Source organism: Mytilus trossulus, chromosome 8, assembly GCF_036588685.1.
Source record: "Mytilus trossulus isolate FHL-02 chromosome 8, PNRI_Mtr1.1.1.hap1, whole genome shotgun sequence".
In the NCBI taxonomy this organism is placed as follows: Eukaryota; Metazoa; Mollusca; class Bivalvia; order Mytilida; family Mytilidae; genus Mytilus; species Mytilus trossulus.
In genome coordinates this window covers 12,569,263-12,594,006 of record NC_086380.1, presented here as the reverse complement: position 1 = coordinate 12,594,006, position 24,744 = coordinate 12,569,263, and the positions used below count along the sequence as shown (strand labels likewise).

The following is a 24,744-nucleotide window of genomic DNA, read 5'->3' as shown; positions in this document are numbered from 1 at the left end:
AATACATAAAATTAAGATTAATAGATGTTTTGGAAGAAGACATTTTTAGACCGTTATGGATTTTCGTGAAACAAGGACATGAACTAATTAGATATAAGAAGATGTGGTATGTGTGCCAATGAGACAACTCGCCATCCAAGTCATACTTTATAAAAGTATAGGTCAAAGTACGGTCTTCAACACGGAGCCTTGGCTATCACCGAACAGCAAGCTATAAAGAGCCCAAAAATGGCTAGTGTGAAACCATTTAATCTATTTAAAAAACAGAGAAATATTTATAAACAATATTCATTTTTTTTACATTAATAAGGCCGTTAGTTTTCTCGTTTGAATTGTTTTACATTGTCTTATCGGGGCCTTTTATAGCTGACTATGCGGTATGGGCTTTGCTCATTGTTAAAGGCCGTACGATGACCTATAGTTGTTAGTGTTTGTGTCATTTTGGTCTTTTGTGGATAGTTGTCTCATTGGCAATCATACCACATCTTCTTTTTTATAACATCAACAAACGACAACCTCTGAACATCAAGTTCCTGCTTTAAGGTAGCTGCAAAAAAAGCGGGTTTAAACGAGTAAAATCAAAACATAGAAAGACGCACTATAAATTAAAATTAAAGTTAGATTTGAAAAATATCTTATTACCACTGATAAATGTACTACTTTTGACAGTCAACATTACACTATTACACTATTAGCAGCAACTTCAAGCGAGACAAAGGATTATTTGTTCATAATCCTTTATTTTATCTATTTTTTTTACAATTTTAATTAACACCACGAATATGTAAAAGATTGGCAAAAGATACAAGAGGGTCGTTCTAACTCATAAATCGAAATAAACTAAAAACGCTATGATTTAAAAAGACAGACAAACTGAAGTACACAAAACTCAACATAGAAATCTAAAGACTAAGCAACACGAACACCACAAAAACACAGGGGTGATCTCTGGTGCTCCGGAACGATAAGCATATCCTGCTCCACATGTGGCATCCGTCGTGTTGCTCATGTTAATACAAACCCCGTTACAAGTCTAATTCTGTAGGTCACATTCGTGAAAAGAGGACAGGATTGTTGTTACTACGCTAAAAACAGACCCGATATCATTTGTGAAACGGATGTTCCATAACGTTCAATCAACTTGTAATGGCGTCCGTAAAAATGAAGTGATGATTTCAACTTCACCATTTGGAACTCTTGGTTTAATAGCTTCCATGTGAGCGGCAACCTTCTATCAAGGAATCATGATATACAAGCCAGGGAATATCGTATCAATTGGAAGATATATACTCCGTATATGCAGGCGCTGCTGGAATGTTGCAACATATAAACGGACACCTCTGTTTACCCACAAATTACTGTAGTTCAGACGAAAGTTTACTTTCACCAACCTTCTATTTTCAGCAAATAACTAGATGCGGATAAAGGATTTTGAAAAAGGAGAAGGGGAGTCCTAGGGTCCCCAAACTACCCAACATTGGGGATGGTATAGGTAAAATGTTTGGATTAACCAAAAATGTAGTTCCATATTGGTACTAAGCATGTTTGACTACTGTGGATTCATTTATTTTCGTGGGTACCAATTTTCGTGGATTACTGAAAACTAGCATATTCGTGGATATTTGATTTCGTGGTTTTAGCAATCTCTGTATACAATGCCTATAAAAATATGTGTTTCGTTGAACATTTGAATTCGTGGTTCACCTGTACCCACGAAACTCACGAAAATTGGTATCCAACGAATAATAATAAATCCACAGTATACATACTGCGCTCATCAGACTACTAATGGCTCCAAAGATGAGTTGTGTAATCTGTCACACACCCTCTTCCTGATTAATGATGCTTCAAATGTTTTAACTTGGATCAAACTATAACATGTATAACATGTATAAAGAGTTGAAATTTTCATGTTTAATAAACAGTTACTGTGAGATTATGCTCCATTATTTTGTTAGAATAAGTTCTACATTAGTAAGAAACTTCATCAATGTAGATGAACATTCATGAGAGCAAACACAATCAGAACGTTCAATTGCTTCAACATTTTCACAGTCAGTGCTGATTTGTTTGTTTATTAGAACATAGGCGATTTGCTTTTACAGTTGGAGAAATATCATGTGCTTATATATATTCTTCTGTTAAACGTTTTTTTTAATTGTTCAGAACGTTTGAGAAGATTCAGACCTTGACAAACTAGAACTTATCTGTATGGTGACGTTTATTTATTTTCTTGTAATACTAGCATGTGCATTTTTGTTTCTGTCCAGTTGGTGATGCCTCAAATCGTGTAAATATACGGGGAAAACAGATAGAAACTAGTTGATAGGATTTTACAGACAGCATCAAAGACGAAAATATGAGTTAAGAATGGACACCAGTAAAACAATGACAATAACCGAATACTAACATCATAAATGGAAAAAAACACATTCTGAATTAGTAAAACAAAATTATATGATAATGGAAGACACATAATAAAAAAAAAAGAGTTGTCCTCAAACACTTTATAGGAAGGAGGACTCAGAAGATCGAATCAAACCGGTAGATTGATTGATCTATGATATATATATGTGATGTTTAACGCCACTTTCAACACTGTAAGCTTTTTCATAGCGTCTATTTTCTATGTGTAGATGAAGACAGACCACACAGGAAAATATGCAATCCTTGTATTAAGATTAGAATCGAATGCTACTGCCATGGATCGGTTCAAACCCACAGCACCATTTTAACCAGGCTTACGATTCCGAAGATGTATATCTTAGACTCTTCGGCAACGATATCTATCCCAACCGGTAGTGGGGCTGAATACAAGTAGTCGAAGGCAGCAAAAGTCCTTGATCAATTAAATGAATCATTGGTTATAACAATCTCATGATCAGCTTTTTTTCCAATTTACCACTGTAAATAGAATTTATGGTTTTGATGTGTATTGAAAGAAACATTCATTTCTAGAAAACAGAATACAAAAAATCAATGTAGTCGAAATTAATATCTGTAAAATCTGTTTGACAGTCTTTTTCAAGGTATTTAACTGAATGCACAAATATCATACGAGTTCATAAGTAACATTCTCTTTACAGAAGAATTAAATCTTTGATGCGGATTCACTGTCTCCTAATTACTGTAAAGTAATTCCAAGAATATTGTATGCTTTAGATTGAAATATTATATCATTTTCAATTAAAAAGTTTTCTGCTATAACATAGGGTAAGGTGAAGAGACAATCCTGACATTGTCTGACATTATGGAGATGATAATGACATAAAATATTTAGAAAATAAGCATAAACTATAGAGGAAATATCATATTCTTCATTGTCCACTTCCATTTGAAGTTCATTTGGTATTAGCCAAGAATTTTTAGTAAATGTCGTATAAGGTATAAGCATTATTTTCCACATTTGTACAATACTTTTTCTTTTGAATATTTGCAAATCGGGCAATCGGACAAACATATCAAAAATATCCATGAAGTGAAGTATTTTTTCGGGAGTTAATTTTGATATAGAATACATAATAATTTGTAATGCTTTGCTGTATTCTTTTGTCTTATAGAAAAACGATGCTATCATCAGCCATCCAGATACAGCGTCATGATTCACATTCTGTAGCAGGGTACAGAGACTGGATTTGTACTGTTTGTATTGATTTTTATTACAACTTCTAGTGCTGTTCAGGGGAATAGACTGCGCACATTGTCCACACCACAATGACAAGTAGTATGTATAGAAGGGTTTTACTCAGGATTGGTCATAGGACACGATCTTGTGTATTCCTCTTTTATATGTTTTCGTCTTGTAAGTGTCCCATTCGAAAGCACGAACCGTATCATTTGCCAAACATAATAATAAACTATTTAGTGTTTTTGCAACATCGATAGTATGCAGTGTATGTGGTTCGATATGACTAATCCAAATTGATACATGGAAATTAAATATTTGATCTGAAAATAAGATGCATCGCCATCCGTAACTGTGCAGGGTATAAAGTTTCTCTAACAGTATTTCATGAGCGCGTCCCTCCATTTTGTTCTCAAACATGTTGTTCTCTGGTATAAAGTAATGTGGACAAACTGAATAGCCAACAGAATAAATCAGTCGGCTTAAACATCGCATGAAACAATATATAAGATTTTCAGGTTTCCATATGGATTGTGGTAATTCTTCTGATATCAAGAAAATAATTGTTTTCAAGAAATATGAACATAGTAAATTTTCACATTCGGTGTAGGTTGCTATTAAATCTTTTAAAAGAATTTTTAGGAGGGCATAACATATTAATTGAGTGTGTGTAAAAGTACTAATTAGAAATTTTTCACCAACAGAAAAAGAAATTCGCCATTCTATATCCTCTTTTGGCGATCCCTTAACTCCGATTGGTACAAAAAGGACTCCGTGTTTTAAAATACTTTGTTTAACATTATAACTTGGCCATGAGTTACTTGATCTTGTTATCCACTGTGATGCTTGTGATATCCATGTTTTACAATGTAAGCACATGGCATGATCATACCATCCTTGTTTGTCGGATATACATGGTCCATGAATTACACTATCTGTAATACCTATTAGCCCTTGTTTATATAATGCACTTGAGAGATAATGCTTTCCATTAAGTTCCCCAAAGTATTCACACAGGACTTGGGGATTCATGTGTTCTACTAGCAACTGAGTGAAACAAGCTTTTACATCATCTGTTTCCATTGATAAATATATAACTTTTGGATTGTAATCCTTTTTAATATCAACATAAACCTCAATGTCTTTAGTATTTACATACATTAAATCCAAATCACTTCCTCTCATCTCCAGCCCTTCTCCAAAACTTCCACTTGTAATAATGGTATCTCGCTTGTTACTTTTCATATTATCCCTAACTGTATTCATCAGTCTGATTGTTTTAACACAATTCTTGGAACCAACTATGTTTTGACACATATAGCGATACAGTGCTAATGATATGGTTTTTGTTGCTTCGTCTGAAATAAACATGAAATAAAGAAAATGATATTTATCATAGGGAAAGAAATACATTGTTCACCATATTGATGTTAACATAGAACTTCTATTGCAATGTAGCTTCAATGAGTTGTTGCGGTCTCAATTTATCTTTAAAATGGATGATCTCTGTTGATTATAATAAACTTACGTTGACCATTTCAAACGAGAGGTAGAAGATACACAAGGGATAGCCAAACTCGAAAGTCAAAGCTAAACTGAAAACGCCAATGACAAAGAATGAAAAGCGACCAAAAGACATCATATAAAATTACGACATACTCTTAATCCTGAGGAACACGATTCATGCGTCAAACACATCATTTTTGGGTCTTAGATGCTCCAGTAGGGTAGGTATATCTTGCTGGCACCAGTTAAACCATTTAAAAGTTGACTTTATTAATTTCTCAAAATCTATTTAATTTATCATGTAACATTAGGGTAATTTGAACAAATATGTTCTTGAGAAGTTCTTAATATATATAGATGAAAATAGATATAGCAGATTTTTTTAGGGTACTAGTTGTACATATGTTGTGTTTGTGATGCATTGTTTTCGAATAATGTCTTATGCAAACAAAATGAATGGAAACATCCCAAAATAAGGAAACATATGATCGATTTACAATGATCATTGGTGACACTAATCAAATGGTTAAATTCGATACAAACCGACTGGCTAATATAACTCATTTTGAAAAGTAACATTATTTCTCGTACGAAATTAGTCGAACTTTTTTTTTATTTCAGATACCAATCAATATGAAAATAAACCCATGTAAAATCGGACTGAAAAGGACTTGACTGAACGTGAAGTTTACTAAGCCCAAAACCAAATAACAAAAGTAAAATGTACATACATTACCGATGTATGTGTAGTTACAGTTACTGCAGGTATACTTTTATCTGAAAAGAAACCCGCGTTCATTTTTCTAAAGGAAAATATAGAAACATTATGCAAATATATACTTATACTTCTGAAATCATGAAATAAATATATATTAAATATACGAAAACCTGAAATAAAATACTGAAAGAAATGTAACTCTAAAGTCTTTCTTCTTGTTTTCTCCATTTAATAAATTTGTTGAAGAATAATAACTTTAATGTTTCCTTGTCTATGCTACATTGTCTTAACATTTCTTTTTAACGCAGACATGCGACTTTTGCTTTCCGTTGTCACCTACAATTTACGTGAGATAGTAACACAATGTCAACATTTATTGATACCAAATAAACGTAGAAGGTTACAATTTGAAGAACATTCATAAAATACGTACCTACTATTTTATTTAAGCTGTGTAATTGTCTAATGAGTATTTTCGTTATTAACTTGCCTAATGAGTATTTTCGTCATTTACTTGCCTAATGAATATTTTCGTCATTTACTTGCCTAATGAGTATTTTCGTCATTTACTTGCCTAATGAGTATTTTCGTCATTTACTTGCCTAATGGGTATTTTCGTTATTTACTTGCCTAATGAGTATTTTCGTCATTTACTTGCCTACTGGGTATTTTCGTTATTTACTTGCCTAATGAGTATTTTGGTCATTTACTTGCCTACTGGGTATTTTCGTTATTTACTTGCCTAATGAGTATTTTCGTCATTTACTTGCCTACTGGGTATTTTCGTTATTTACTTGCCTAATGAGTATTTTCGTCATTTACTTGCCTAATGAGTTTTTCGTCATTTACTTGCCTACTGGGTATTTTCGTTATTTACTTGCCTATTGGGTATTTTCGTTATTTATTTGCCTAATGAGTATTTTCGTCATTTACTTGCCTACTGGGTATTTTCGTTATTTACTTGCCTAATGAGTATTTTCGTCATTTATTTGCCTACTGGGTATTTTCGTTATTTACTTGCCTACTGAGTATTTTCATTATTTACTTGCCTAATGAGTATTTTCGTCATTTACTTGCCTACTGGGTATTTTCGTGATTTACTTGCCTAATGGTTTTTTTCGTTATTTACTTTGTTTCTATCTTTAGTTAAATATTGAAACAAATATGTTTATTTCCTTAATAATAGGTCTTTAAGGGAATAATAATTTAAAACAAGAAAAGTAAAATATATGCACAGTCATAGTTCTAACATATAAAGTTACACTAATTGTGAAGGGTATTAAGGTAGATAAAAAATAGATATTTTCACAATGAACATTGTCGGCAAACTTTAGCATATTGGTAAAGGGCGATTATTTGGTATGCAAAGAAAGTGGGTTGCTTATTATTTGTGGGGCTGTTTTGTCGTGTTTGTTGTAAGAACATTTATTTATTCTTTTGTACACATTCATTTCCTGCATTTTATTTTGCAAACTATTCGCTTTCATTCTGTTTAAACCCAATGTTATCTTTTTTATTTTCTCTTAACATTCAAGAATATTCCTTAAAAATATATATAGATTCTTACACTGCAACAAGTGTATTACGATATTTCTCCACACGAGACAGTTAAATTTTATAATTAAAAGCGCGAGGCTTGCCGAGCTCTTTAAAAAATAAAATTTAACTGTCGAGAGTGGAGAAATATCATAATACATGAGTTATAGTGTCGGAATCTGTTTCTCTAATGCTTTTTATCGTTCTTTTTCAAGGATTTTCAGAAACTTGTGTTCGGCGTCGTCATCAGGCATTGTCGCCTTTTTTCATGACGTCACAATAGAAAAATTCAGAAGAAAACAAGACATTTAGACGTCATAATCCAATTTCGACTTATCATTTGCCGAGAACAGATTTTTCACTAGTGAGGAGAAATGTTTTTCTCACACCGCTCAGGAAATGTGAAAATAGTACAAAAATTAGAGAAATATAGATTCTTACACTGTAACAAGTGTATTACGATATTTCTCCACTCGAGACAGTTATATTTTATTATTTAAAGCGCGAGGCTTGCCGAGCCCTTTAAATAATAAAATTTAACTGTCGAGAGTGGAGAAATTTCGTAATACACGAGTTATAGTGTCGGAATCTGTTTCTCTAATGCTTTTTATCGTTCTTTTTCAAAGATTTTCGAAAATTGTGCTCTTTATATGCAACGTCATCAGGCAAGGTCGCCTTTTTTCATGACGTCACAATAGGAAAATTGAGAAGAAAACAAAACATTTCGACGTCATAATCAAGTTTCGACTAATCATTTACCGAGAACATATTTTTCACTAGTGAGGAGAAATATTTTTCTCACACCGGTCAGGAAATGTGAAAATAGCACAAAAAATAGAGAAAGTCCATTTCCCTTCTAACGTCAAAACTTCAGTTAAGATATTTTTATAATATGTTATTAAGCTTTCGTTATCATTTAATAAATTCCCAGTTAAGGCGTACACCATTTCAAGCCTGGTATATATTATGATTTTATTTACAACCAATGGGTATATCATGTATATGCCACTGCTAGAGGAGATTTCACTCCGATGGTATACCACCAGCGCCCAGTAGTTAACAGTAGTCCGTATAAACATTACAAATTTACCAAACTTAAAATATTTTCGGAAGACAAAGCATTTCATGTCCCAGGTGTGTATTACCTCAGTCTAGATGTATTTGGCAAAACCTTTCGTAACTTCGGGTCTTCCGTCAATGCTCTTTAACTTCGTTCTTTCTTTGGCCATTTTTATTTAATCGATTCGACCATCAGTGATGCATCTTTCATAGAAATGCGCGTCTGGCGTACACAACTTTAAGCCTGGTGTATATAATGCGTATATTTCACGATGACTTGGTCGATGCCACAATGGATGAAGGTCTCCTCCCAGAGCACATTCGTCAGTACTTCTGTGTTTACATGAATAAATTTGGCCATGATCATAAATTAACTGTTCACAAAACTTTGAGTTTTATTATTTTATTCTTGACTTTTCAATTCTCTTCAACTTTGTTCATTTGGCCTTTGTAACGTATTTTTGTATTTCGGCATGAATAATACATCTTTTATAGATGAAACGGGAGTCTAGCATCAAATTTTAAATCCTGGTATATATGTATTATTACATTCTGTAAAATATTCCCAATTTTTCATATTTCATAAATAGACTATCCCAACAAATGTTTACGGGACGTTCTAGTAAATTTCAGATTGCAATGTTGACAATCACCTTGCAATATTCTTCTATATAGCTAGATGACTTGATGACGTTGAAAGCACAACAATACTAATTACAGAATGAGATAAGAGCTGTATTCCCCTTTTGTCAACCCTCTACCCCTTTCTCTTAATTTTTTTCTGCTTTCTCCACTCCTTCTTCTCTTATTTCCAAACACTATCAATTGTTTAATTTAAAATAAAAGAAGGAAGATTCCAAGGATATAAGGCAAGAATAATGACGAGGCAATGACGATCCATACGATGACATGCATCGTAACTTTAAGGAAAAATTATTAAAATTGATTTTACAATCTAATCCTCGACTTTAAATATACAAATAACAAAGGTTACAAGATGGAATAGGCTGAATTTGTATTTCTGACTTCCTTGGGAGTGGCACAATTTTTTTTTTACATCATACGAGAATCATTCTAACTATAAAACATCAATTGTAATCGTCAATGTGACCAAGTTATGTTATTAAAAGTACACAAAGTTCGTTTCACATTTTATGGATTTAGTGCTGCAATAATGTAGTAGAAATTCAACTAACTATGATGTTGATTAATATGTAGATTAATGAAATATAAATAAATGTTTATCTTAACTTTCTTACCATCCATTTCTCAGATCTTGTGAAATTTAATGAGATTCGGTCTGGGCAGATTATATAAATACTTTCTTTTTTCCGCAATCTTTGAAGTCATAATATTTCATTTTTCCAGTTAAAACATTCCTTATTTAGAAAAGTGTAAGTGTATTATCTCTTTAATATGATTGTTTGAATGAAATTGGAAGTTGAATTCTGAGAAAGAGGTCCCACTTTTTAAAACCCTTTTTTTCTTCTTCTGAAATTAGAAACAGTATCTAATTGAAGTCAGGTAAAAAACTGAAAAACTGAAATTGTACTTGTAGCGTGCATTTCTGTCAATATTGGCAATACAATTTTCCATAGGAACTCCTTTTACGGCTAAAACTGTACCACTTTTACTACGAAGTTTTGAAAAACATCTGATCCTAGAATTGAAAGTTCATATGCACTACAATAGCTTTAAAAGGTCAAACTATAGGGCTGTGCGGCATTTTTTCAACGTTTATATGCCCTGAACTTTTCAGAGTTTAAACTAACACTAGTTGTCTTAACTACCCCTACCTCAAATGAAGCGTTACCACAGATTTCAATGAAAACAATATACGCATGTATATTCACCCGTTACATTCACATGTTATGATTCTATGAGCTGGAACACAGAGAGCATAACTGGGAACCAGTATGTAAACAAAAATAATTTTCTATGAATATTCTAAATCTCCCCAAAAGAGACGTGGTTTGAGAAACAGCTGTATTTACAAAGTGCTGTAACTTTTTTGTCTATTCACTGTGAACAATGCTGACTTGATAATGCGTAAAGATGTTAAAGTTAATCTTTATTCATGTAATTGACTTACCAAATAACATTTTTTTATATTTTCAAACCAACACATTATTTATCTTAAAAAGAGAAGTTTAAGAGATGATCATGCTCATATGTCTACATTGCTTTCAAATGTCATTGAGGTCCTTCATGGATATCTTATCTATTTCAAATAAAAAAAATGTTATGGGATTTAAGAATGAAATCCTTGTACAGCAGTAATAAATGATCAAACATACGTCGTAGCATGGGAAAATGAAAAGGATGATAACTAGTTTATGGCTTCTAAAATGCCTGCCCGATGTAAAATAAAAGTGAAAAGAAGTCATATGATTAAGTCATACCAATTATTGATTCAAGTACAATTTTAAAGAACTTTGTCATTTTAGGTTAACAAATTTTTTCCTGTAATCGGTGTTCCCGTTCGTCCATTGTAAAGAAGGGAAAATGAAAATGGGACTTTCATACAATATTCATTTGAGCTTCACATATAGATGTATGTTATTAAAAAAAGACTTGTAATGTTAAATGACTTTTCAAATCTACAATGTTTGCCGGAAAAAAACCTAATTTATTTTCAATATTGATAGTGTCGATTGCAGTTGCATTTAGTCATAACAAAGTATCCTTTTGGGAAAAGTTAAAAACGTCCTGTTTCAGTTCTTATTTAATTTACTAATTTCGATCCAATTTTATACGCAAGTCTGTATGTGTTAACGCTAAAAGTATGGTTAAGAATTGTATTGTATTCCAATGTTATGCTATGACCTTCCCTGTTTTTACTAGTTGGTTAAAGGAAAAGTAGCTCAAGTAAAAGTAGATATAGCTCAACACAAATATTCAAGCTCATGCCAAATCAGAGATAGAGAGCAGACATGCCCCTACGGAACAGCTAAAGTCACTTTTCCCCGAAGAAGGTTTTTGGTTATTCATAAAGCAACCTATATCACGAATAGTATTCTAGAAGTCAGGTACACCAGACTGGATGAACGACATACCAGTAAACTGATAGTCTAACTCTGGCGACTAGATAAATGGTACAACAGCAGAACTAAAGTCAAACTCTGGCAACAGGGTGAATACTTAACCGGCAGAATGATAGTCAAACTATGGCGACCGGATGAACGGTATACCAGTAGACTGATAGTCAAACGTTGGTAAAGGGATGAACGGTACACCAGCAGACTGATAGTCACACTCAGGCGACAGGATGAACAGTACACCAACAGACTGATACTCAGCAGAATAGTATTTTAACATGCACACAATCGGCTACCATTTATCAGCCGATATCGTGGTTAAGAGCTCCGAAAGTCAAAAACAAGATGATTAAGAGTGTTGTTGATTTTGCTTCTGTTCATGTTGTATTGGGAAATCTGAAATATTCTAATTTACTCTGAAGTGATTTATATTCTGTGTATGACGGAATAAAATACTAGAAATCTGATTCAGTTTAAATAAAAACCCGGTAGATTTTGTCATCTCGTGTATGCGTTCCAAGCAATCATTCAACAAACAACATGTAATGTGTCGCATTCGGAAGAGGATTATCATCCATATATCACATTTCTTATCAGCATATCAGCAACGCTATCTTCGATTTTTCACCCTTAACATATGCTTAAGATGTTATGTTTGTCACCTATTTTGGAATTCAATTTCTTGAATTAACATAACACATTAGTGTGATTACAAATCATGTCACCATGTTTTTAAATATCTGCCTATGCATTTGTCATACACCACCAGATTCGAATATAAAATTAAATATTTATCTCAAAAATAAAATTGTTTCCTCTCTAAAGTTTTAAAAGTGAGTCAAATTAGTTTGTAGTAGGAGAGCAAATGAAGTGATTTTCATACACGAAACAAATGTATAGTACTTCTGGAAACATTTTGATCGCGAATAAGCATTCCACCAGGAAAAGTTAAGGTAATCCAAGGTCACTTTTACCAAAAATACAATGATATACTTGTTAAATCCAACAAAAAGTGGAAAGACCTAATAAAGACATTGCTACACAGCTTTAATCTAAGTTGCAACGTCTTATGACTTCAGGTGTCCTATAAATGCACTGACAAATCACCAGCAGTCTACAGTTTAGAAGTGCCGCAAACAATTCCCTACCTTCAAAGTTCAGTACTATGCAACACCTGCACTTTTTTCTTCAATCTCTCTGACATTGTGCTCAAAGTCTGCATTTAAAATTCATATTCAACACTTTAATTCCTCATACAAGTTCATAGATTTAAAATACTGTTTCAAAAAGCATTTTGACTCATCTCAGTAATTACTCAGTAACCATTTCCTAATTCACAATGCCTCAACAGGTAAATGACAAAAACATTTTGATAATAATTCAGTGCAAACCTAACCAAATTTTACAATAAAATTGAAGGATATTTCTTACATAGAAAATATCATTATAAACATTTTCTAAAATACACTGAAGGTAGAACAAAATGTGGGTGCTATTTCTACTCGAATAACACTTTTAAAAACTGACCATGGTTGAAAGGTCCCTCTTCACCTATATACGCCTACGCATTTGAGCTGGGAGTGATATCCGAAAGACATTCACTACACCAGCTTACTATTCCAGGAAACTTCACAGAGCTATCTGAGTCTTCCAAAAAAAGACATATATTTGAAATGTGTATTAAGAAATTTGTTATCCCCTAGGGTATCACAAGCCCAGTAGTCAGCACTTTTTGTGCTGACATGAATTGTCATTGATATGGTTATATTTATATATTTACTGTTTACAAATTGTTGAATTTTTTGAAATACTAAGGCTTGTTTACCTCAGGCATAGATTACATTAGCTGTATTTGGCAAAACTTTACGGAATTTTGGTTCGCAATGCTTTTCAACTTCGTACTTTATTTTGCCATTTTAACTTTTTTGGATTCGAGCGTCACTGTTGAGTCTTTTGTAGACGAAACGCGTCTGGCGTATATATTAAATTTAGACCTGGTACCTATGATGAGTTTATTTTTCGCACAACGATTTATCAATGACAAATTCTCATAATGATTAAATGCCCTTGTTTCATTGCATTTCTCAACAGTCAAAATAATTAAATGCAATAATTGTGCTACTTCACCAAAATGTGTAAATAAAATTCCATCTTAAGTGATCCGAAAACATTACAATTTCAGCGATTATATTTCAAAATACGCGTCTGATATATTTGTTTTCTGCAACGCCAATACTTTGCCTGCCCGATTATTATTGCATTACATATCATTAAAAAAGATTTATCAAAAACGTGAACAATGCTAGAAAACGTAAAATTCCACTTCAACAAAATACCAGTCTGTAATGAGTCTGCCCTGTTGATACTATTATTTAAACTTTATGCATAAACATTACAATGGGTTCATTAACGAAATTCTCTTTACAGCAGTATTATGTCTGTAGTTGGTGTATATTTCATGTCACTGCATGCATGCTTGTCGGGAGGGTTCAATGTGTTCTAATAACTGTGAAGCAATGCCAAGAAAAGTGTAGGCTCTAGAGCGTAAATGTCTATTTTTTTTCAATAGTTAAAAAAAGTTTTCTGATATTTATAACATGGGGTAAAGTGTGGAGGCAATCCTGACATTGTCTGACCTTATCATTGCTTATGGACATGATAATGACATAAAATAAGTATAAACTAAATAGGAAATATTATATTGAATTTTGTTTCTTTTTCTAATACCATCTATAGCTCATATGGTATAAGCTAAACATTTCTTGCAAATATCATAAAATCTACAAGTATTATTTTTCACATTTGTACAATACTTTTTTCTATTGCATAATTGCAAATCGGGCATTTGGACATGAATATCCGATATATCCATGAAGCGGTGTATTTTTCGGGAGTAGATTTTGATATGGAATATGCGATGTTTCTATATTGTTTAGACTTTTAGAAAAACGATGCTAACATCGGCCATCCGGATAAAGCATCATGATGAAAAATAATTTCATACATTCGTGTTGACAGGCTTATACTACATTAAATGGACTATTTAGACCACTCGGTTACAGTGGCATCTTTTCATACAAAAGTAAATTAAAACCACAATGTTTATGTGTTGTGCATGTGATCAGGTATTGCCATTATTTTTCTAAACGGCACATCTGTAAATTAAATTGTAGAATGATGAAGATGATTTGTGTTATATATATATTTCACATCAGAATTTGGATCAAGCAACTCTTTTTTTATTATATAAAAAAATAAAAGGCAGGAATAATAAGTTAGTTAAAATCAATTGAAAAAGATGAATATCAATCTGATATTTCTGTAAAATAAGTCAAATGTTATCCTCAAATTTCGAGCTTAGTTTTGGTTTATGATAATTTGAAAATTTAAAGAGCATTTTTTCACCCATTCATTATAAAAAGTTGAAAAGGATCTTGAGGTTAAAATACTTTAACCTCTTATAAAATAGTGTTATTGTTACCGGAAGAAAAGTGACATTAGGAACTTTTACTATAATTCTAAAAGTGCTTTATATAAAATCTAATTTAGATTGAATATTACTTATTTTAAATGTTTCTTTATTCTTAAATATATTTTTTTTAGCGATAATCGCTTTGCGAATTACAGTAAAGTCTTGAACGTCACTTTCCTTCTGGTTATATTATTTTTAGAAATGACATGTTATACAGTTTGTAAATAGTTATTATAAATTGTACAAACGTGATGTGACGGTTTCATCAACATGTTTAAATTATAAACATTACATCATTTTGACTGCTGAGAGTACATTTAGTTGTTCAAGGTAAGTTTGTTAGAACTAACTTTTATAAAACTAAAAATTAAAACATCCCTATGATGTTTGTCGAACGTGCTTAATGTAGATAAAATACAAATATGAAAACAGCACGTTATTAATGCAATTTGTCCGAAGTGCTTTTCTTGATTTAACCTGATCAGAAACGCCCAAAGGCGAATATTTGAAAGACTAGGAACATAAGTATCAGAATCTATTGTTGAATGTTAAAAACGTTTCATATATTTTATGGATATAAAACAAAAGTTTAATTTTAATCACTGCTGCACGATTGTACGTACCCTGCAGTTATCTTCGTTTTTTTCCCTTGCTTTGAGACATTTCACCTTAATAGCCTTCTTTACTTTGGTCTCGAGCTTGTATGGAAACGGTTATAAATAAGGATTTAGTAATCCGCATTAATTTAAATGTATCACATGTGCTTTCTTAATACAATTTTTTAATCCACCGACGAGTCATCTTAAGCTCATCTGCTAACATAGTGGTAAATAAAACTACACGAACAATGAATATATAGATTTGATATAAAGTTTACAAAACATAGGTAGTGATATGTTTGCAAAAACAAGGACATAATTTGTCCTTTATAAAGACAAAAATGTAATAGTTGTTTTAACATAAAAATCTATAAATTGATATTTTAATAATAGTCATTTACGTCAGTGAGTACTAAATTATCATTCATAAAACATGCTGAGTGCAACCCTGTGATTAACATACAGTCTAAACTATTAGACAAGGGTTCCTACAGCATATGTCTAAGAACATCGTTTTCTCCTTGTCTACTTATGTTGACTTTTATCAACCAGAATTTTGGAGAGTTTAGCTTTCTTCAAAACCATATTTCGTCCACATCGTTCTTCTGAAATAGCTGTTCAAAAGCAGAAACCAATATATGAATACAGTCAAACTAGAGATAAAGTCTACACTTGCGGAAGTTACGTATACAACACTCTATACATAATCATGAATGAAGGGATTATAACTGACACACATATACATCACCTATGCCAGATTTGATTTAACTGAGGTCAAATGAGATTAAAACTTTAAATAGATATTCTTGTCATGTCATCCAACATGTACGATCTAACAAGACGTGCATATTGAATTAAAGTAGCCAATTTAGGAAATAAGAAAATAAGGCACGGTAAGTTTTTAAATAAATTAAATTGATCAAAGCTGCCTTTCTTTGATACGTTTTTGGCAGACTTAAGTCCATCTGCATGCTGGTAAAAATAAAAAATAAATTATTCATTTGATAAAGATAGGAAATAACATATTAAAGGTCCACCTATTCCTAACCCAAAGGTAGTCGTACTAAAGTTAAGTGTGAATGTATCACTGGAATAATTGCTTATTGAATGTTGTGTAACATATTTGTAACATAAACCATGTAAACAGACAGTGAAAAAAATCGCTGTTCTTTAACCTTGTACAAATAAAAATTGGTATTAATACTAATACTTAATAATGTTGTCATGTTAATGTTATATTTAACATTTCCATTAAAGCCAGAAGATTGGCTAGCCACAAAATTTGGTTTAACCCACCATTTTTTCTTATTTTCTTATAATGTCCTAAACCAAGTCAGGAAAATGGTCATTATTATAATATAATTCTTATATGATTTGCATATCTGAAAATACTTGAATTGAATTGGTCAATACGAAGTTTTCTATTGGTTTACACTTCGATAAACCATGTTTCCGAAACTACTTTCGTAATCTATTCATGAGCGATACACATTCTTGCAGGGATACTTGGATTTTCAGCAAATTGAGATTAAAATACAAAAGTATAACAGTTGTTTCTATTCTAATGCACAAAAACAAACAGTAAAGAAATTAAATGCACTAAAGCATCGAAAAATGTAAAAAAAACTAAGATTTAAATAAAATTCCGCGACATTTCATGAACGATTTGGCGAATTTACGTCATGGCAAACACGACGTCAGACGAATACAGACTTTAAGGGAAAGATTATTTCGTTACGTGTACGCTTCAAATTCGGATTATACCTCTTTAAAATGAACCTTTGGAGGTAGGTGCTATTGTATTTTAATTTCTGTTGGATTTATAAAACATTTATGGATTTAAAAAAGTCAATACGGCGGCCAACTCCTTAGGTTCGACCTGTTAGTTGTGCATGTGATTGTAATTATAGAAGCCTTTACACAAACAAATGTAAATAAGAAATCGCGAATATTCTTATTTAGCTGAAAAATTATAAGGATTAAGCACATGTTTGTCTAGTGGTTATTGATGTGTAAACCGGGGCTCTTACTCACAAACTGAGTTAGGTAATCGCCCCGGTTTACACATCACTAACCTTAAAGAAACTGTGTTTAATCCTATAATAGTTTGTTTCTGTGTGTGTCGCAGTTAAGTGTTGTGTTTCTGTTGTGTCGTAGTTCTTATCTTGTATTTGATGCGTTTCCATCAGTTTTAGTTTGTAACCCGGATTTTTTTATTTTTTTTCTAAATCGATTTATGCATTTCGAACAGCGGTATACTATTGTTGCCTTTATTTGCCATTGACTTTTATACATCCAAAATTGTAAGCGCACGTTTTATTCATTTTGATACCTCTTATCGAGTTTGTATATCAGAGTACAGGTGTTTTCATTTCTCAATTATTGAATTCAAATTCTCAATGCTCTTTAATTCCGTCCTATTTTTTGGCTTTGTTCTTGAACTCGATCGTGATTGATGAGTGTAGACGAATTACACGTTTGATGCGAAACAACTGCCAATCTGGTATCATAAAGTTTACATTTCCCAAAAATCTAATTAGAAAAATAACTCATCACTTGATTTAGAATGATACTACTCTAAATGTGTCAATCGATATCTTTCATTGACATCTATCTTTTGCTGAATATAAAAAAGAAGATGTGGTATGATTTCCAATGAGACAACTCTCCACAAGAGACCACGATCACACACAAATTAACATCTACGTTATGTCGTAGTCGGCATAACGTGAATTTATCCTACATTTTCGTTTATGTTTATTCTCATCTATTTTCTATTTCAATTACAGATGATGCTCCTCCAAATCTTTAAGGTAATTGGTTGCATCCTACATATGGTTGCTCTGTCTTTTAATGTTCTGCTATCAATGTGTGTTCCTTCTATCAAAGAATCAATTGCAGCACGATTTAGAAAAATACACGAGGGAACTACACTGACTGACGAAGATTGTATGAACTCTATTTATACACTAGCCTTTTTCAAACAAGTATGGAAGGCGATGTATTTAGATGTTTTCAAAACTGCTAGGTTGCATGGCAAACCACCAAACGTCGAAGTGATTAGGATAGACGATTTGGTCAAAACGAGGCTTTCAAACTTTCAACGGAAGGGAAGACCACTGATTTTAAATTTCGGCAGTTGTACATGACCACCGTTTATGGTGAAGCTTGAGCACTTCAATGAAGTTATAGCTCGCTTTTCTGATATCGCTGATTTTTTAATTATTTACATTGAGGAGGCACATCCCTCTGATGGTTGGAAATTTGGAAATAATATAGAAATAAGTTATCATAGAAACTTACAAGAACGCATTGCAGCAGCCAAACGACTACAATTTCTTGGAGCAAATTGTTCAATTGTTGTGGATAACATGCAAGACGAAGCTAATTTAAAGTACGGAGGACTGTATGAGCGTTTATATATTGTTTTAAATGACGTTATTGTTTATGCAGGTGAAAGAGGACCAGTAGGGTATCGTGTTGAGGAAATAGAGCACTGGTTAGAGAATTATCATGGCTAGACATGTATTTGTATATTGAATAACTAGCCAAACAGTATAAAGGAGTTCCTTATGGTTGTAGGAAGAGAGTAAATAGAAAAAAGGAAGATGAGATGTGATTGCTAATAAGACAACCCTCTACAAAATACTAAAATCACACAGAAACTATGGGTCACCTTACGGCCTTCAAAAATGAAAAAAATATCTAATACCGCATAGTCAGTTATAAAATGCCTCGAGGATAACTTTAAACCAACCTGAAAACCGACGGCATAATTTATGTAAAAAGTAAAATCTCAAAAATGTTATCTAAGACTATTTTGTTTTACCTTGCAATCTAACGTTTGTCGAATTGACTGCGAGCTGTATAAGCTTTAAATTGTATTTGAAAATGGTGTTAGGTTTAACGTTCATTAAGAAACTCTTGTACCATTATACCATGTAGACCGAAAAAAAATACTATGAACAAATCTTTAAAAGAAGTTGAACAGGCTGTTGTTTTTTATGTTGGCAAATGGTTAGATAAGCATTTAATGCACGTGCAACTATCTTCTATGTAATTGTAGTTTTCTCTTATGAGTTATTTAAAATGTAATTAACAACGCAATAGCCTGTAAAGCATAAAATATTTATAAAAAAAAATCATTTTAGTGATCGTTTCCAGTCTAACGTATGAAATCAAATTTGTAAAGAGTTGTCAGATTTGTTGGAAGCCATTCTACTGGATATTGTGTAATAAAATTGATATACAATACAGTCTTGGTTTTATGAATTATAATGTTATGACAATATTGATTTAACTTCTAATTTGTATACTATTTGAAGGCTTTTAGTGTGGTTAACTTAGAAATGTAATAATAGTTATCAAAGGTTATTAAAGAAGCCATTATTCTTCAATTATTGTACGAGTGGCATTCTGTATATCTAGACAAATAATCGTAAAAGACTAGCTTATGGTGGTCAAGCATTGTGATGGGATCATGAAAGATCGTATTTCGGATCTTGAATGTAACTAAGACAATACAATATATTTCGAAAAATCAGTTTTTACTATATGCTATAACACCACTGTCCCAAGCTAGGAAGAGGGTTTCGTGCCAGTAAACATATTCAACATTGCCATATTATGTATGTGCCATGATAGGAGCCTTCCGGAGCCCCTTAGATCACTCCCACTTATTGGTGGGGTTCGTGTTACTTAGTCTTTAGTTTTCTATGTTGTGTCTTGTGCACTATAATTTGTCTGTTTGTCTTATTCTCTTTGAGCCTTGGAGTTGTCAATTTAATTTTGATCTATGAGTTTGACTGTCCCTCTAGTATCTTTTGTCCCTTTGTTTCAACTCAGTGGTTGTCGTTTGTTTTTTTATGTTTTCTATTTATATTGTGTATCTTTTTGTACTAAAATTAGTCCGTCATAGATTCACATCTCTTATTTAAGGGCCTTGTATACATCCTTTTCACTTTTATTTGGCTCATTGTTGTAGGTCTTACGATAACCTATAGTTGCCTAATTGCATGACATTATTGGTGTCTCTTGACAATAATGCCACATTTACTTATGTCTATTAAACTCAATTAAATTTTGCTTACGATACAATAGTTTACCGGAATATAACACAAGACACAGACGCTGATCCTCGACAAGCGAATATGAATAAAATGAAAAACAATAATAGTAATAATAACTTAAAACAAGCGATAGTAATATAGTAATACTAAATTAGTGATGATATTAGTTCAGCCATGACTTGAAAATGCAATAAACAAGATAAATTGTTTCTTCTTCTTCTTCTTCTTCTTCTTCTTCTTCTTCTTCTTCTTCTTCTTCTTCTTCTTCTTCTTCTTCTTCTTCTTCTTCCTTCTTCTTCTTCTTCTTCTTCTTCCTTCTTCTTCTTCATCTTCTTTTTCTTCTTGAAGTGTCTGCTACCTGCTTTCCAAGATAAGAAGGAAGTCGAATTTTTTTAGCACATTGAGTGTTATCAACAAATGTCACATTCCTGACTTGACACAGGCACCTCCACCCCTTGCAGCTAACGATAGATTAAGCCAGGCTACAACGCGTGGTAAACCTCTCACTCGCATGACAATCGCACAAATTCCACCACACCGACAACGATGTGTGACAACATGGACGTTTAAATCAAAAACTTCAAATGACTGGATGACAATGTATCTCTTTAACGTTGATTTTTGACTTTTTTAATATGACTGCGAAACTCGATGTTTTTGTTAAAGTATTTTTCGTAGACCAAACGTCATTAGTCAAAATCAAAACCAATATCTGAATACAGTTTTTCTAGAGAACATTTTAGATTTGAGCAAGTTACGTATACAACACTAAACATAACCGTACATGAAGGGATTGTAATTGACATACATATACATTACCTATACCAAATTGAATCTAACTGAGGTCAAATGAGATACAAACTTTAAATAGATATTCATGTCATGATATCCACCATTTACGATCGAACAAGATGTTCTCATTGTACTTTAACTAGCCAAATTAGTCAATACTAGTAGGACATTCTGGCACGGTAAGGTTTTAAACAAATTATATTGATCCAAGCTACTTAAGATTGACACGTTTTTGGCAGTCTGAAGTCCATCTAGAAACAATAGAAAGAAACATTCATTTTATAAAAGATTGCAAAAATAATGAAGGAATTATTCCTTACCCAAAGGTAATCGTACTATTTTTAAGTGTGAATGTATCACTTGAATCATTGTTTGACAAATTTTGTGTAAAAATCAAGAAATAGTGTGACAAATATTTCAATCATATGCATAACGCGAACATTACAGGTTATAAGGTATTCAAACAAATATGATCAGAAAATAGTTTCGACCAGGACAGAGAGTGTTTAGTATTTAGGGCCAGTGCTTAAAACTGGTAAGAAATAGACCTGAGTGAGATTTTGCTAAGGTTCCAAATAATTTAAATACTTGGCATTTTTTTAATTTTACTCGTTTGGTCATATATTTCCACTTATGCGTTGGTGCGTATTGTTTTTTGTAATATACTATTAGGAAAAACCAGGCTTCCATCGCACCATATGATTTGATGTTGAACTTTCCTGGATAATTAACTTTCTAATTAGCATGTGCACCCAATTTGATCTCCAATGACTGCAATGAAGCAGAAAATGTGTTAGAGGTTTAATAGAATTCTTTGGAAAGTAACGCACAATCATCATACATGGGTCAAAGAAGGATGGTTTGGTTACTATTAATTAAAAAAGGGAATGCAAAATTTTAGGACAGTGGATTTCATCTATTGTGATAAACACACCCTGGAGAAGCTACATTAGATCTTAAAAAGGAATTCAAAGTTCCACCGAAATAACAAAACGCCTATACCAAACACATATAAAACACATCATCTTGAATGTTTCGCAATTTTACTTAAAAAATAGTCATGAAATTTGACATGTTTCTCATCATCGACTGGTCAAATGTATTTATTTTCCGATATATGATTTCTAATTAAATGATGATTTAAAAAAAGGACTTTCTGATTAATTCATTTTACCCAAGAGTTTATTTGTATGTGTATATGAAACGAAAAAAGAACTCTTTTGTTATACATTCTGCCCTCATTTTATGTTAATAGGTTAATTGAATAGATATAAGAAAATGTCGTATGAGTGCCAATGAGACAACTCTATTCGAGTCAAATTTCTAGAAGTTAACCATTATTGGTAATTATTAAGTATGGTCTTAAACACGGAGCCTTGGCTCACACCGAACAGCAAGCTATAAAAGGCCCAAAAATAGATAGTGTTAAACCATTCAAACGAAAAAAAAACCAAGTTTAAACTACATGTATATACAAACTAGAAAGTACACTTTCCAACTTTACCTGAAACAATAGTGTTACATCATAACATAGAAAGACACTCTATTAAATAGCAATTGAAATGGCTTAACGCAATCAAAATACATATTAACAAAAGTGAACATTCACTGAACGCATACATTTGATCTATAACACAATGTAAATAAACGATCAATAAAATAAGGGATGAGATGTAACGCACATCACCATGGTAAGTGTATATACTTCAGTGTATGGATTTACATATTAATTACAATAGACAGACAAGACAAACGTCGCAATACTTCAGTACGAATTCGTTATTCTTTAACCTTGTACAATTTTGAAATTCATGTAACACTTGCCACTGGAAATCTTCAAAGCTGTACTGTATTTGACATTTATCTTTTGACTCGATCATCGCAGATAAATTCTGTGTAGATTAAACGCTTATAACTAAAATACCAACCTGGTATTTTAAAAGTATTATCTACATGTTTAAAACAAATGTTCTCTAGAAACACGAACCATTCATTTGAATTGAGAATGCTTGTACTCGCAATGTGTCTATCAATATATTTCATTGACATCTATATATTGCTGAGATATGTCTGTTGCTATCTAGATGTCATTTTGTCATTTATGTCGATAAGTCACAGGTTCAAGAACGTAAATTTACATTTCCTTTTTTTCTTCTTAGCCTCATACATTTTATGCTTAATTTTTGATTTCAATTATAGATGATCCTCCACTTCTTCAAGGTAATTGGTTGTATACTTCAAATGGTTGTTCTGTCGATAAATGTTCTGTTATCAAAGTTTATTCCTTCAATCAAAGAAGCAAAGGCAGCAAGATTTAGAAAAACACTCGAAGGAACTACACTGACTGACGAAGATTATATGAACTCTATTTATACACTGGCTTTTTTCAAACAAGAATGGAAGGCGATGTATTTAGATATTTTCAAAACTGCTAAATTACATGGCAAACCACCAAACGTCGAAGTGATTAGAATAGACGATTCGGTCAAAACGAGGCTTTCAGATTTTCAACGGAAAGGAAGACCACTGATATTAAATTTCGGCAGTTGTACGTGACCACCGTTTATGGTGAAGCTTGAGCACTTCAATGAAGTAATAGCTCGCTTTTCTGATATCGCTGATTTTCTAATCATTTACATTGAGGAGGCACACCCTTCTGATGGTTGGAGATTTGGAAATAACATAGAAATCAATTATCATAAAAACTTAGAAGAACGCATTGCATCAGCCAAATGTCTAAAGTCTTTTGGACCAAAATGTTCAATTGTTGTAGATAACATGCAAGACGAGGCTAATTTGCAGTACGGAGCGCTGTATGAGCGTTTATACATTGTTTCAAGTGACGTCATTGTTTATGCAGGTGAAAGAGGACCAGTAGGATATCGTGTTGAAGAAATAGAACAGTGGTTAGAAAATTATCGTAGTTAGACATGTATTTGTGTATGATATAACTAGTCAAACAATATAACAGTAGTTTCTTGTGATTGTATGAAGAGGAATATAACACAGAAGATGTGGCATATTTACCAGTGCGACTACTCGCCACAATTGTACTATTGTAATTGTAGTTTAATCTGAATAATATATAATGTAATTGGCAAATCTATAGTATTCAAATTATAAAGTACATAACAAAAATCATTTAATTGATCGTTTCCAGTCTAACGTATGAAGATAAATTTGTAAATAGTTTTCAGATTTGTTGGAAGCCATTCTGCTGGTATAATAAACTTCTTATGAAAAACATTGTTGGTTTTATTAATTCGAATGTAAAGACAAGATTGAGTCTACTTCTATTTTGTACTTTTAGAATGTTTGTATGGTGTCTAA

At 32.3% G+C, this 24,744-nt stretch overlaps 2 protein-coding genes and 1 pseudogene across 2 annotated transcripts in view; all 3 read left to right on the top strand.

Annotated features, from left to right (window-relative positions):
* The window catches only part of LOC134681660 (uncharacterized), a 117,468-nt gene that overhangs the window by 24,094 nt on the left and 68,630 nt on the right, over positions 1 to 24,744 (top strand). The gene's annotated exons all lie outside the window — the stretch shown is intronic.
* LOC134681659 (thyroxine 5-deiodinase-like) lies at positions 15,212 to 19,483 on the top strand (annotated as a pseudogene).
* LOC134681658 (thyroxine 5-deiodinase-like) lies at positions 21,513 to 24,440 on the top strand. The gene is made up of 2 exons (XM_063541312.1): positions 21,513 to 21,593; positions 23,614 to 24,440. Exon 2 carries the CDS (start codon positions 23,614 to 23,616, stop codon positions 24,340 to 24,342), a length of 729 nt encoding a protein of 242 aa, XP_063397382.1. The 5' UTR covers positions 21,513 to 21,593; the 3' UTR covers positions 24,343 to 24,440.